The 15,465-nt window shown below is 50.6% G+C and overlaps 1 protein-coding gene across 3 annotated transcripts in view; it reads right to left on the reverse strand.

Annotated features, from left to right (window-relative positions):
* RFT1 (RFT1 glycolipid translocator homolog) overlaps positions 1–14,969 on the reverse strand; it is a 37,794-nt gene extending 22,825 nt beyond the window's left edge. For 2 of the 3 annotated variants that reach the window (XM_075005420.1, XM_075005422.1), the window contains exons 1-6: positions 14,839–14,969; positions 8,128–8,213; positions 5,031–5,147; positions 2,390–2,579; positions 2,020–2,121; positions 344–478 (exon numbers count right to left, since the gene is read on the reverse strand). In XM_075005420.1, the coding sequence (XP_074861521.1) occupies positions 344–478; positions 2,020–2,121; positions 2,390–2,579; positions 5,031–5,147; positions 8,128–8,213; positions 14,839–14,901 (693 nt within the window). In that variant the 5' untranslated portion in view covers positions 14,902–14,969. The remainder of the gene's footprint in view (positions 1–343; positions 479–2,019; positions 2,122–2,389; positions 2,580–5,030; positions 5,148–8,127; positions 8,214–14,838) is intronic. The other variant, XM_075005421.1, reaches the window with a different exon arrangement.
* Between the last annotated feature and the right edge of the window lie 496 nt (positions 14,970–15,465).

Consider the following 15,465-nt stretch of genomic DNA (forward strand, 5'->3'; position numbering starts at 1 on the left):
TGGCCACTCACCCTGCAGCAGGTAAGCCAGCTCAGCAGACGGATGGACACCAAGCAGGAGACAGAAAGAGAACAGCCAGAGTAAACTGCAACAGTTTGGCAGGAGAGTCAGCAAGCAGTTTTATGAGACAATATCACTGCTACTTGAAATTGCCACTCCATCATGCCACTGTTGCATCTTACAAACTTCACCGAGCACCAAACTAGTGTGCAGAAAAGTCCACTTCTACCTCCCTACTGTTGGAAAAAATTGCATTTCTTGCTCAACTGTTTTCTTTGCAGGAAGACTACATCCTGCAACGTCACACTTAAGAATGGTATTACTCAAATTGTTTCAAATTTACCTGGCCTTCAACCAAGCTGGGTAACAGATCTGTCATTCTAGAAACTGGAAAAGATTTCTTTCTTGCTTCAGGAGAACCCAAAAACTTCATGAAATAAGTTACATAGCACAGCACCAGAACACTGGTATATAAAAGCTGAAAGATAAGAAGAACAACAAACTTCGTATTTAGAACTATGTATTAGTATTCCCAGTAACTGAATATACCACCTCACAATTATTCCGAAATGTCAAATAATAGACTGTTTACAGTTTACAAATATTCTAAACCAAATTAATACCACCAGTCACTTTATCATAAAAAAATCCCATTTTTTTAAAATCAGCGCATTTTAGCATTAATAGCCCCAACCTGTGTCACTCCACCATAAGATTGGTTATTACTGGCATCACATTAAAAGATTTTCAGAATTGAGTCACGCTCACAGGGCTCAGGCTACAGGACAGCTATTTGGAGCCATTGCTCTGAGACCCCACAAGTTCTCCGCTGCAATGTCTTCCTCTTCTGTTGACCAATTCATTTGTTTTAGCTGGCAGCTATCTAATTATAAAGCTTTAATTAATACACAGAATATTTTATTGCATTTTTCTGTGCCACCAGCTTTTACAAGGGAAAAGAGGCTTATAAACTATGCAAATAGTTGAAATTTCCAGACAAATTATAGTTATCTTTGTAAAAGGAGGTCTAAATGGATGGATTGATACCAACTATAGCAACAGATAGCATTAATATTATATAACACCACAGGGATGCACTACATTTTACAGGGGAAAAAAAGAGCAAGGTATTTGCAGTGTAAGGAATCTTACAAATCCTTACTGTTAAGGAGAGTTTTGTACGATTAAACTGAAAACAGTTAAAAAATAAAAATATGTAAATACTTTAGTTTGTTGAACATCTTACTTCAGGCCGTAAGCATGTACTTACCAGAGGAACACTTGACTTTCAAATCCTGATTCAATGCCCAGATTTGACTAATCTTACAACTGCTATGATTATAAATCAGTCTGATGAATTCGTGGGGACTGGCCTGTAGTGTTCCAAGAACAATAGGGCTCAGAGTACTTTCTTAATCCAAGTACAGAAAAATGGCAGAAGTATTTAGTCTGCGTGAAGGCTCCTTTAGCTTGGAATGGATTCACAAACCTTAAATGTCAGTTATTGAAGTTGCTACACAAACACTGATCTACTTAGTCATATTTGTTACTGTAATTCTTGGCATAAGAACTCAAAATCTTATTTCATATACATAAATTCATCTAAACTTTACTACAATAAGGGAAAAAAATCAAAACATATTTGCTGAACTAGTATGTACATCATCCTCTCCTACTGAGAACAGTAGGAACGCAAAGAAACAAATTAAATGATTAAGCCTACCAATCATTAACACGTATAAGTGAATTAAATTTTTTTTACAGGGAACAAGCGTCCATATTTTGATTATGTGCATGCATACATAAAACGGAGCATGTTTCCGCTAGTACTAAACTGGGTCAGTCACAATGCTCAATCTGTAGAGGACAAATGTATGCAAGAACAGTATTCTATACAATAACTGCAAAAACATCTTCCTCTTACTTTCTGAATTAGTTAATTGACTAAATCCAAAAGGCAGTAGCAAACAAAAGTTTGGTGAATCACAAATATACAGCAGAGAACAAAGAAAAACCTACCTGAGCCAAAGAAAAAATGTAAAGCCCCCACTGTGGATGCAGAAGTACTAAAATAACTGTCAATATGCATTTGGAGATTACTGAAAGACTTTCAGCAATTACCTTAAAAAAGGGAAAAGAACACAATTTACTGTCAACTGCATCCGTCAAAAGTGTACACAAAGCAGAATATTCATTTATTTTATATATGTGCATTTAAATAAATATGCTAAATATTAGGTACCAGACATTTAAGGCCAAAGGATTTGGTTACACTACTTTTTAGCTTCATTCAGTCACATGATTAAAGCTCGCAATCATCGACTACCTCAGCCAAGACTTTCTCCATCATTGTCCAGTACACATTAAGTATATTGCTCACTTTACTAACCTTAAGCCTTATAAACAAATGTGCTTGTGCCAAAACCCAGAATGGTTCTCCTAGAAGTTCAACCACTGAAGAAAGACCAAATGCAACTACTCCAATCTCATAGTAGGGAACCACATCAGGATCAGGAACTTCAAGTAACTGTAGCCAGATCCAGCCCAGGAATAGTGACCAACACACCCCCAAAGGAACGCTTTAAATAAATAAAATAAAGTCAAGTAAGTTGTTTTTCTGTATTAGAGATGCTTCTCTAAACAGGAAAAAGTTTAAATGATGTGATCACAGACTGCAAGCAAAAGAGGATGAAAACGCGGTTTTCACTTTGCCGTATAAAACAAAAATATATGAATTGACATTACAGGATACAAGTACACTTATCCAATTTATTTGTGGTGACTGTATTTACAAAAACATGTTAAATATTCTAACAGGAAACATTCAACAAACCATTCCACCAAACTTTTAACTGCTCAAAAAAAGAAAACAAAAACTGCTATTGTTGCTGGGGTTTTTTAAATAGGTCTCTAAACATCCCCTTTAACCTCTTTTTACAGTGATACCCAATCAGGCTTTGTATACACTTGCAGCTTTAAAACACTGCCATGGCAGCACTAATATGACAGTTAATATGACATGACTGGTTGCGGTGCCAGTACTTGGAGAGACCTCTGAAAGCACGTAGGAAAATCACCTGCACAAGGAGCAGAGCTCTGAGCGCCGGGCACCCTTCCAGACTGGCAAGTTACTGTACTGAAATTTGCTGCACTCAGGGGGGTGATTTTTCACACCCTCGAGCAAGGACGTTTTCAGTTCAGTAACTTGTCAGTGTGGACAATCCCTCAAGTGTGGGTACCTGGGCCTCCTCAAGACCACCACATAAAAAGCTATAGACAGACTCTTTAAAAACATGCAAGACTGAGCCTTCTTTCTGAAAAAGCCAATCTTCAACAAGACTATAGAAAACGACACTATCCTGCTAATAAAGTAACAGTGTAGAAATAGGAATGTGTACAATTTCTCTTCCTCTGTGATAACCTAGACTGGAAACAAAGCCACATGAAAAGCCCCTGGAACACACAGGTAAGTGGGAAAACCTGATTTCTCTAGGCAATTTAGCATAAACAACAGAAACCATAAATTATAACTACTAGTATAACTTCATTTATGGATGACTACACTAATTATTTATTGAACACAAATAAGAGCCTTTTTTATCTATCTGGTTTACCATTTCCAAAATAACTGTATGTAAATGCATAACTGTAAATTTAAGCAGTATGCACAGCAAAACTATTTTCACCTTAGTACAAAAGAGCCCTGACTGGCTAGTTTCTGCTACAATCACAAGGTAAGTTAAACCATAATAAGATTAATACTAAATAAAGGTTCATCAAGCTGGGGCACATTACAGCTACGGATACACTGAGATTTCTATTTCATTTCCGCTACCACTCGCTGTGAGAGGGATAGTGACAAGTTCAAAGTAAGTTACGTGGAAATAACTTATGCAATTTGCAAAGACAAGGTTACAGTGTAGCCTCCTTGTTCATGTGGATACTGCTGACATGCACTAACAATTCCTTAGTGAGCTCTGCTGTACTCCTGCTTCAAAATAGGGCAGATAAAGAATGGCACATCAAGGAACTGTTAGACATGTCAGCAAGGTCCTCATAGATACTTTATGCACAGCAGGCTAGATTCACATCCCACCTTGCCATGAATTAAGTGTTTGCATAAACAAGCCTGAAGAATCTAAGTTATAAGAAAACAACACTCTACATTTTGGGCTGCTAGGCATTTTGGTTAGGCTCCTACTTTGCCTTCTTCCACATCTGAAAACATAAGCAAACCTCTGATCTTACCTAAATATGGCAGTTTTGTGGGTCAGAGGACAGAAAAAGTGTGTTTCTTGGATTGCTCATTCTCCTAGTCACACTTGCACTCAAAAGGTCCTGCATTGGGCCAACTATTACTTCTAAGCAAAAGCTGTAGTCTGCTTCCTCCAGGAGCAGGCAACAGCTCGGGGCCAACCACAATGTTCTTGCAATGTTCTAATTCGAGCTCTCAGTCCAAACTTGGATCTTCCCCATCAATTAAAACCCTCGTTTGTGGTTTTACCTCTCTCCATGGGGAAAGCCTCAGCAAATACACATGACAGATGGCATCCCACAGCTTAAGGTAAAACAAGAAGGTGTTCAGATACTATGGTGATGAGTAAATAAGAACACTTCCAGAATTTATTTCTAATACTTTTGATTATGTATTCCTAAAACACCAAATTTTCTCTTGCGTGTACCTTGATTATGGAATTTACCTCCCCAGCATAGCTCCAAAGGAGGCCAAGTTCATGGGTACTAAGGCCACATTATAAGCAGTAATACTTAATTCACATACAGCACTTTTCATCAATAGAGCTCCAAACCCTTTTAAAGAGCAGGATAAGTAACATTAACCCAATTTAATCTAATGCCTTACGTCTTTGTCTTGAGACTGCAGCTGAGGCCATCATAATGCACTACATCCTGGAACAACAGTCTAGTTAGGTATACCCATATTTTTATTTTTATACGTACTCACACATCTGGCAATAAATGCTTTTATAAACATATACAGCAATACATAAGAATCTTGAAATAAAACTTACGTTAGCCATAAAAGGTTAATAGTTTTGGTCCAATTTCGCTTTGTGCTCCCACTCAAACAAGCCCTACGGAATGCCTCTCTGGCTAAGAAAACAACTGTAGAATAGAGCAGTGTTAGCCTAAAAAGGGGGGGATAAAAAGAGAAAGGGATTCCTTTGAGGGTTTGTCTTGGTGCACAGTACTACACACTTTAGTGAAGACGCAGCTTCTCACAAAAGTGTAGTTAACTGCCTCCCCCAGAGGAGATAGTCATGTTGATGGAAGCTCTGCCCCATCTGTAGCACAGTGTATATGGGGGTTAGGTCAGTATAACTGTGACACTCAGCGATCCAGATTTTTCACACCCCTGAGGCTACATCTACACTACCATGGAAGATTGACCCATTCAGGATCGATCTTCCTGGGTTTGACAAAATGACAGACTCAGGGGTCCAAGTTGACCCTGTGCTCCTCGCAAGAAATGAGGAAAGGCTGAAGGGAGCAATGCTCCTGTCAGCCTTCCCAGGTAGACAGACATAGAGACTGACTGCAGATACATTGATTTTAGCAATGCGATTGGCTACAACTGGATATCTGTGGTCGCCTTCTATGTCTAGTGTAGATATAGCCTGTGAGAAGTAGGTATGCCAGAAGAGGTCTGTAACAGACCCTGCCTGAAACAGGTCTGAAATAAAATATTGCAGAAAAACACAAACTGCTTGGAAGATAAAAATTTTCAGTTTCATTCTTTCATGTAGGCAAAGTAATTCCTAGGAGCACAGATGTTATGTAAACATTCCACACAACCACTGAAAGAAATAAAGCAATGCTATTTAATTACTAGCTCCTACCAATTCACAGCCACACGAAAATCATCATGGACCATGAAATCTGGCCTTCTTTTGTGCTTTTACCATACACTAGACAGAGGAAAAACAGTGTTTCTCAAATTGTGATTCTGAGCCAAAAAGGAAGTTGCAGGAGGAAACAACGTTATTTTAGGAGGTTCATGGTATTGCCACCCTGAGGTTCATGGTATCGCCATTTCTGTGCTGCCTTCGGAGGTGGGCAACTGGAGAGCTGTGGTTGTAATGTTGACGAGATACTCAGCTCTGAAGGTAGCATCCCATCAGCAGCAATGAAGTACCACACCCATGTCACTCTTACTTCTGTACTACTGCTTCCAGCACTGTACACATTTAGACTAGTAACTGCTGACACAGGGCCCAGCTTTGCAGGCAGCAGCACACAAGGAAGAGCGGCAATAACACACCGTGCCATCCTTACTTCTGCACTGCTGCTTGCAGTAGCTCTGCCATCAGAGCTAGACGCCTGGCCAGCAGCCACCACACTTCAACAGCCTAGCACTGAAGACAGCACTGCCACAAGCAATGGCTCTGAAGTATGGGTAGCAGTGCCACAACATCTCTATAATAGCGCTGCAATCCTGCCTCCCTCCCCCTCACCCCACCCCCACCCCCACACACCCCTTTCTGGGTCAGGACCCCTATTATTACAACACTGAAAATTCAGATTTAAACATATGAATCGTGCAATTTACCATATTTAAAATTCTTTGACCATGAAAATGACCAAAAGGGACCATGAATTTTTTAGTGCTCTAGTAATTACCTATAAACATACTTTAAATACTATGCTGAAAAACCTTATTTCTAATAGAGGGTTGATCACTTCAGTGAGGGAAAAGGGTTTAAGGTGTAACATATAAGGTTTAATACAGATTTAGGCAAACTGTATTTTTTTTCCCTCATATGGTAAATTGTTAACATACAGGTCTCTTCAAGGGCAGGGAAAAAAACAAAGGAACAGCAGTATTTTTCAAAAGGATGCTCCGAACTTTACCAGATAAGGTTTAAGCAATGCTAAGAGTAGTTTAGTAACAGAGAGTAAGCCATGCTAGTCTATACATTATCAAAACAAAAAGCAGTCAAGTAGCACTTTAAAGACTAGCAAAATAGTTTATTAGGTGAGCTTTCGTGGGAGAGACCCACTTCTTCAGACCATAGCCAGACCAGAACAGACTCAATATTTAAGGCACAGAGAAGCAAAAACAGTAAGCAAGGAAGACAAATCAGAAAAAGATAATCAAGGTGAGCAAATCAGAGAGTGGAGGGGTGGCGGGGAAGGTCAAGAATTAGACTGCGCCAAGTCTGCAGACAAGCCCCTATAGTGACTCAGAAAGTTTCCATCACGATTTAAACCATGTGTTAATGTGCCGAATTTGAATATAAAAGCCAGCTCGGCCGTTTCCCTTTCCAAAACGGTGCAATAATTCCTTTTCAGTAACACACATACCTTTAGGTCATTGACAGAATGCCCCATTCCATTAAAATGTTGACTGACTGGTTTGTGGATCTGGTGTGTTTTGATGTCTGTTTTGTGCCCATTGACCCTTTGTCTAAGGGAGTTAGAAGTCTGTCCAATATACAAAGCATCTGGGCATTGTTGGTACATATGATGTTAGTAGAGGAGCATGAGAAAGCGCTTTCTCATGCTCCTCTACTAACATCATATGTGCCACAATGTGCCAACAATGCCCAGATGCTTCGTATATTGGTCAGACTTCTAACTCCCTTAGACAAAGGGTCAATGGGCACAAAACAGACATCAAAACACGCCAGATCCACAAACCAGTCAGTCAACATTTTAATGGAATGGGGCATTCTGTCAACGACCTCAAGGTATGTGTGTTACTGAAAAGGAATTATTGCACCGTTTTGGAAAGGGAAACGGCCGAGCTGGCTTTTATATTCAAATTCGGCACATTAACACATGGTTTAAATCGTGATGGAAACTTTCTGAGTCACTATAGGGGCTTGTCTGCAGACTTGGCGCAGTCTAATTCTTGACCTTCCCCCCCCCACCCATCCACTCTCTGATTTGCTCACCTTGATTATCTTTTTCTGATTTGTCCTCCTTGCTTACTGTTTTTGGTTCTGTGCCTTAAATATTGAGTCTGTTCTGGTCTGGCTATGGTCTGAAGAAGTGGGTCTCTCCCACGAAAGCTCACCTAATAAACCATTTTGCTAGTCTTTAAAGTGCTACTTGACTACTTTTTGTTCTAAATTGGAGTAATTCAACGTGAATTCTATTCATTACCTTACATTCACAAGGCCAATAATTTCTTTTGATACATAGCGGAGAGTAAACGCATTTAAGCCAAAAGTAATCACTCGAAACAATATCTGTCAAGAAAACACACAGGACAGGTTGTATTAGTTACATTCAAATAAGGGCCAAGATCAATCTTAAACAAAGCAATCAGATCCTGTGAAGGGCCAAGCACTTTCTGAAAGGCACTGAATTATTTCCATTCCCACTGAAGCTGATGAGGATATATGCTCACTGCACACAAGAGCCGTGTCTACACGTGCACGCTACTTCGAAGTAGTGGCACTAACTTCAAAATAGTGCCCGTCACGGCTACACGTGTTGGGCGTTATTTCGATGTTAACATCGACGTTAGGTGGCGAGACGTCGAAGCCGCTAACCCCATGAGGGGATAGGAATAGCGCCCTACTTCGACGTTCAATATCGAAGTAGGGACCGTGTAGTCGTTGCGCGTCCCGCAACATCGAAATTGCAGGGTCCTCCATGGCGGCCATCAGCTGAGGGGTTGAGAGACGCTCTCTCCAGCCCCTCAGCTCAATGGTGGCTGCGTGGAGCGGCCCCTTAAAGGTCCCCTCCCCCTCTCTTTCCTGTGCAGGAAGCTGAGAAAACGTGTAGGCGGCAGCCCAGACACGCGGCCAGCCTGCACGCCTCACAGCCAGCACAGACAGCCCCCCCAGCGCCTCCATTGCCCCCCCAAGGGGAGCCAGGGCAGCCAGGGTTCCCAGGCTGGCAGCCAGGCCGGGAAGCGGCAGCGGGGCCCCTCCTGGACGGAGGCCGAGCTTCGGGACCTGCTGGGGCTCTGGAGCGAGGAGGAGATGCTCCAGGTAATGGGGAGCAAGAGGCGGAACGCGGATGCGTTCGCTCGGCTAGCCGAGGGCCTGGCCGCCCGGGGTCACCCAGCCCGCACTCCGGACCATGTCTGGAGTAAAGTGAAGGAGCTCGGCTAGCCGAGGGCCTGGCTGCCCGGGGTCACCCAGCCCGCACTCCGGACCATGTCTGGAGTAAAGTGAAGGAGCTCGGCTAGCCGAGGGCCTGGCCGCCCGGGGTCACCCGGCCTGCACTCCGGACCATGTCCGGAGTAAAGTGAAGGGGCCGCCCCCGTCGCTTGCCCCCTTTACAGGGAGCTCAGGGACATCCTGGGCCCCCAGCACACCTCCTCCCCTCCAGCCACTCTTGACACCTCGGCTGAGGAGCCCCAGCAGGCCCCGGAGCGGGTGTCCGCCCCGGAAGTAACCCCCGCACCCTGGGGGCCCCCCCTGGAGCCCACCCCCAGGGCACCGGAGCAGGAGGAGGAGGAGGAGGGGGACTCCTCCTCCACTGAGACGGGGCTGCAGATCCTCCTCCCATCCCGGAGCAGCAGCCGGGCGTCCGCGCCCCAGGTGTCCCCCGACCGTGGGAGTGGACCTACAGGTATGTACCCCCCCAGTGTACACCCCTGGGGTTGAGGGGCGGGGGTAATAGATATGTGGCCAGGGCCTTCCACATGCCCAGATGGCCATGTCCCTCACAGGAGTGCATCAGCCCCTGCCCTCCCGCCCCCAGCACGACAGTGCCATGCCCCATCCCCGGGACAGGGGGGAGCGGAACCTCTAGGGTCCCCCAGGAGGAGGGGGTGGGACACCCCGCAGCAGCATGTGATGGAGTGGGGGGAGTGCAAATGCGAGACTCAGGCTAGACATGAGCAACAAGCTGAATAGCTCCCAGGGGCAAAGGATGATACTGGGGCTACAACTGGCAGGTTACACCTCTGCCCTGAACAAAGAGGAGGGAGGAGCCGAGCTGGCTTTGAATCGGGGGGGAGCCACAGGTAGAGGGTAGGGGAAGGGAGAGCTGGAAGGCAGGCAGCCTGAGGGGGAAAGCTACATCCCAGAGGGGCACCCCTTGGGGTCTTCTCCCCAGGACAGGTTGGAAGGACTGTCTCTGACTGCTGTGCTGTCACTCCTGGGAGAAACTGGGCATCTGTGGCCTAAGAAACCTCTCCTGTCAGACCCTGCTGAGTGAAGTGAGAGTCACTCCCGCCGGGGGACGGGGTGCAGTGCAGGGGGACCCGTGAACCCCAACACAGCAGCATCTCCTGGGGATGGGGAACCTGCAGCACAGGGGTGGGGGGACAAGGGCCACGGCTCGGGTCCCACACTAACGCCTGTCTCCACTCTTCTTTCCCCCCCCGTGTTCCGCAGCTGCACCATCAGAAGGACCAGAGAGCGCCGGCAAGGCTTCAGTGGTCCCGGAATCCCCTCCGGGGCCATCGCTCCAGGCCAGCCCCTAGGCGGAGGACCGACCGGCCCCACGGCGGGCAAGACGGCAGACCCAGCATCACCATCCGACAGCGACGGACCCCCAGCTGCTGGCCATCCAGCGTCGGCAGCTGGAGGTCGCGGAGCAGCACCTGCGGGTGGAGCAACGCCGCCTCCACCTCCAGGAGCGGGCACTGGCCTGGCGCCAAGAGGCATGGGGGGCCTACATGGACACGTTCAACTGCCTAGTGGACTACCTGGCCCCCCATTCCGCGCCGGCTGCCACTGCGCCTGCCCTGAGTGCTCCACCCGCCGCGCCACCCGCTGCTCCACTCGTCGCCGCACCGTCCTCCGTCGCCCCACCACCGAGGGCCGGACCGCCGAGGGAGACCTAGGGCCAGCTGAGACTCGCCGGACATATCTTCCGGTCTGCCCGGCCCCCAGCCAGCCCTGGACAGGGCTGCGGACGAGGCGGGGCTCCCAGCCGCCCACCCCCAGTGCCGGACTATAGGGGTGTGGGGCCCAGGACGTGCCCCCCCCACCTTGTATATAGTTTGGACTTATTTATTTGTACCCCCCGTTTGCCCCACCCCCCCATGTAAATAGTTCTCCCCTCCCTTGCAATCCCTGTTTTTTTTTTGTAAATATATGCATACTTTTTTATTTTTCACTTATAATAGTTAGAAGTTCTTGGATATAGTTTGGTATTAGTTAAAACAACAGTTCAAAGAAAACCAGTTTGATTTTACAAACAAGTGCGTGCTTTTATTTGTCCAGGAAAAGTGGGGGGGGGGGGGTGCTGTTGGGTGCTCCGTGGTGTGGGCGTAGGGGCAGGGAGTGTTGTGGAGGAAGGGGGGGTGCGTAGTGGGGGGCCTGGCAGAGTTCACCCAGCGGCCTCATCGAAGTGGGCCCACAGGACCTCCCAGACCCGGGTCCCTTCAGGGTCCACCTGGAGACTGGGGGCAGCGGGTGGCTGCACGTCGGCCCTGCCGGCCTCCACAGCCCAGCCCTGAAAAAAGGCCTCCCCCTTGCTCTCCACCAGATTGTGTAGGGCGCTGCACACACCCACAATCTGGGGGATGTTGGTGGGGCCCGCATCCAGGCAGGTGAGGAGACATCTCCAGCGCCCTTTGAGGCGGCCAAATGAGCGCTCCACCACCTGGCACGCGTGGTTCAGGAGCTGGTTGAAGCACTCCTGGCTGGCAGAGAGATGGCCCGTGTACGGGTGTATGAGCCAGGGCCGGAGGGGGTATGCCGCATCTGCGATGATGCAGAGGGGCATGGTGGTGTCCCCCACAGGGATCTCCCGCTGGGGGATGTAGGTCCCCACCTCCAGCCGGCGGCACAGGCCCGAGTTCCGGAAAACCTGGGCGTCGTGGGTGCTGCCAGGCCAGCCCACATAAACGTCCTGGAAACGGCCCCGGCTGTCCACCAAGGCCTGGAGGACCAGTGAGTGGTAGCCCTTGCGGTTGATGTAGCGTCCTCCACTGTGTTGCGGGGCACGGATGGGGATGTGAGTCCCATCCAGAGCCCCGAAGCAATTGGGGAAGCCCAGCATGGTAAAGCCCGCAATGGTGGCATTTGGGTCCCCCAGCCTCACGAGCCGGTGGAGGAGCATGGCGTTGATGGCGCGCACAACCTGCAGGGGAAGCACATGCGAGAGCACCAATGAGGGGTGAGCAGGGTGTGCATGGCCCTGCCCTGCCCGGGACCCCCTGCCCTCCCCTCCCCACCCCTCCGCTGCCCTGCCAGGGCTGCCTCCCCCCCCGTGGGTCCTCTTACCTCCATGAGGACAGCCCCGACGGTGGCCTTGCCGACGCCAAACTGCTGGCCCACGGATCGGTAGCTGTCTGGAGTGGCCAGCTTCCAGCCAGCTATGCCGACCCGTTTCTCCACTGTGAGGGCACACCGCATGGCGGTGTCCTGGTGCCTGAGTGCGGGGGTGAGCCACTGGCACAGCTCCATAAATGTCTGCCGGCTCATCCTAAAGTTCCTGAGCCAGCGGTGGTTGTCCCACTCCTCAAGCACCAGCCGCTCCCACCAGTCGGTGCTGGTGGGGTAGGTCCACAGGCGGCAGCATGTGAGGCGGGGGGGGGGGAGGGGTGCTGCAGGGTTGGGGGGGTGAGTCCTGCTCCCCTGCGGGCCGCTCCTCCTCCGGTGTGGCAAGGAGGTGCTCAGCTGCCTCCCCCATGGCATGGAGCAAGGCGAGTACTGCTCCTGCAGGGGCGGCTGGGTGGACCTCTGGCTGCTGCCGCTGCTGCTGCTGCTGGGGGTCCATGACTGCGTCGCCCGAGGTCTGTGTGCCTATGGTTCTTCAGACTGCATGCTGTGCAGGCTGAGTGTGTCTGGGAGGGGCCCTTTAAGGGAGCGGCTAGCCGTTGCCCCGGAAGCGCTAGTCCACCCTGTGATCCTGTCTGCAGCTGTGCCTGGCACCCCTATTTCGATGTGTGCTACTTTGGCGTGTAGACGTTCCCTCGCAGCGCCTATTTCGATGTGGTGCTGCGCAACGTCGATGTTGAACATCGACGTTGCCAGCCCTGGAGGACGTGTAGACGTTATTCATCGAAATAGGCTACTTCGATGTAGGGTTCACGTGTAGACATAGCTAAGGTGTCCAGTATCTCACAGGAATAAGGCCATGGATCAGGGCCATCCTTAGGAGGGTGCAAGACCTAGGATGTAGGTACCAAGTTTCTTCTGGTGGGGCTTACTCCCTCCATGTCTCTACCCAGGCTCCACCCCCACTCCATCTCTTACTCACTCAGCTCCACCTCTCCCCAGAGCACACTGCACCCTTACACTTCTCTCCTTCCCCCAGTGCGCGTGTTGATGTGAAACGGCCGATCTGCAGCAGGTGACAGGCGCTGAGAGGGAGGGGGAGATTCTGGTAGAATGGCTGATGGTGGTTACTCCAGCCCCCTGAGCATGGGGGCCCCCCCAAAGTCCTTGCCTCCATTCTTCATAACTTATGGACAGCTCTGCCATGGGCAATTTTCTCAACCATGGGTACATCAGCTTATCTGCACCATTGTTTCTCAGTATGGGGCTGTGATTCCCGGTGGGGTCAAAGGTTAGGTGTATCAGCACTGCAAGCATAGGGCCAGCAGCAGGGGTGGCAGTAAGGACAACTGCTTAGGGCCCATACCACAGGGGACTTTGTGGAGCTAAATTACATCCTTCAGCCCTAGGCAGCAGGGCTTGGACTTGGTTCCCCTACACTCACACTTCTGCCCACTTCAACACACACCTGTATACCCCCTACACAGCCTATACCCCCATACCCCCACTCCCACCCCTCTACACACACCTGTATATCCCCAGACCCACACTCCTGCCCTCTACACACACCTGTATACCCCCAGACCCCCATACCCACACTCCTGCCCTCTACACACCTGTATACCCCCAGACCCCCATACCCACACTCCCACCCCTCTACACACACCTGTATACCCCCAGACCCACACTCCTGCCCTCTACACACACCTGTATACCCCCAGACCCACACTCCTGCCCTCTACACACACCTGTATACCCCCAGACCCCGATACCCACAATCTCACCTCTCTACACAGACCTCTACACCCACCATTGTATACTCCCTACAACCGCACCCTACACCCCCATAACCACACTCCCACCCCTCTACACACACCTCTACACCCACCCACACTCTACATCCCCTATAGCCACACTCCCACTCCTCTACACCCACCACCTTATACCCCCTACACCCACACGTCCCCTACACCCCCATACCCACACCTGCCTTCTCCACACACACCCCTACACCCACACACCTCTACACCCACACACCCGCTCTACACACACCTCTACACACGCCTACACCCACACACCCGCTCTACACACACCCCTACACCCCCATACCCCCACACACCCACTCTACACACACCCCTACACCCCCATACCCACACACCCGCTCTACACACACCCCTACACCCCCATACCCACACACCCACTCTACACACCCCCTACGCCCCCACACCCGCTCTACACACACCCCTACACCCCCATACCCACACACCCGCTCTACACACACCCCTACGCCCCCATACCCACACACTTCTACACTCACACACACCCTACACCCACACACCCGCTCTACACACACCCCTACGCCCCCATACCCACACACCCGCTCTACACACACACCCCTACGCCCCCATACCCACACACCCGCTCTACACACACCCCTACACCCCCATACCCACACACCCGCTCTACACACACCCCTACGCCCCCATACCCACACACTTCTACACCCACACACCCCCCACACCCACACACCCGCTCTACACACACCCCTACGCCCCCATACCCACACACCTCTATACACACCCCTACACCCACTGTACACACACCCGCCCCGGAGCTTCCCTCCCACGACACGCCAGGGCCGCGCCCGCCTGCTCTGGGCGGGAGCCGGCGAGGCCGCCGGTACCTGCAGCAAGGCGCTGGAGGAGGCGAGCCGGGCCGTCTCGCTCAGCACTTCCTGGGAGCCCATGGCCGCGGGGGGCGGGGCCTCTCCCCCCGGCCCGGCCCGGCCCGGCCCGGCCCCCCAACTGCCAACGGGGAGCCGCTCTCCGCCCCCGCCCCCCCTCCCCCTCCAGCCCGCAGCGGCGGCAAACGGCTGGCGCTGCCGATCGGTCGCGCACGGATCTCGTCAGCCGGCCGGGGCGGGGCCCGCCTGAGAACCTGCCCCGCAGGAGGAGAGGGGACAAGGCGGGAGTTTCAGCCACGTCAGCCCGAGCCTGGCGGGAGCGAGCCCCGGGGAGTGGCTCGGGCAGCACTGGCCCCATGTGCCTCCGCCAAAGGGCATCTACTAAACGGGGCGCCCCCGCAGCTACCCGTCGCCCTTGGGCCCGGGAGTGCAGTGAGACGCGACAAGGGGAGCCCCAGATGTAGGTGGGACAAGCGCTTCCCACAGCCCCCTTGTGGGGAGCCAGGAGCCGCGCCCCAAACACATCCCCGCTCTTGTCCCGGCTGCTGGGGGGAGGAGCCCGGCCACAGAGGGTCCCAAAGCCCTGTGGCGTCCAGGCGAACCGCCCCAGCGCTGCCCCTGCTTTCG

Source organism: Carettochelys insculpta, chromosome 11 (assembly GCF_033958435.1).
Source record: "Carettochelys insculpta isolate YL-2023 chromosome 11, ASM3395843v1, whole genome shotgun sequence".
Taxonomy (NCBI): Eukaryota; Metazoa; Chordata; order Testudines; family Carettochelyidae; genus Carettochelys; species Carettochelys insculpta.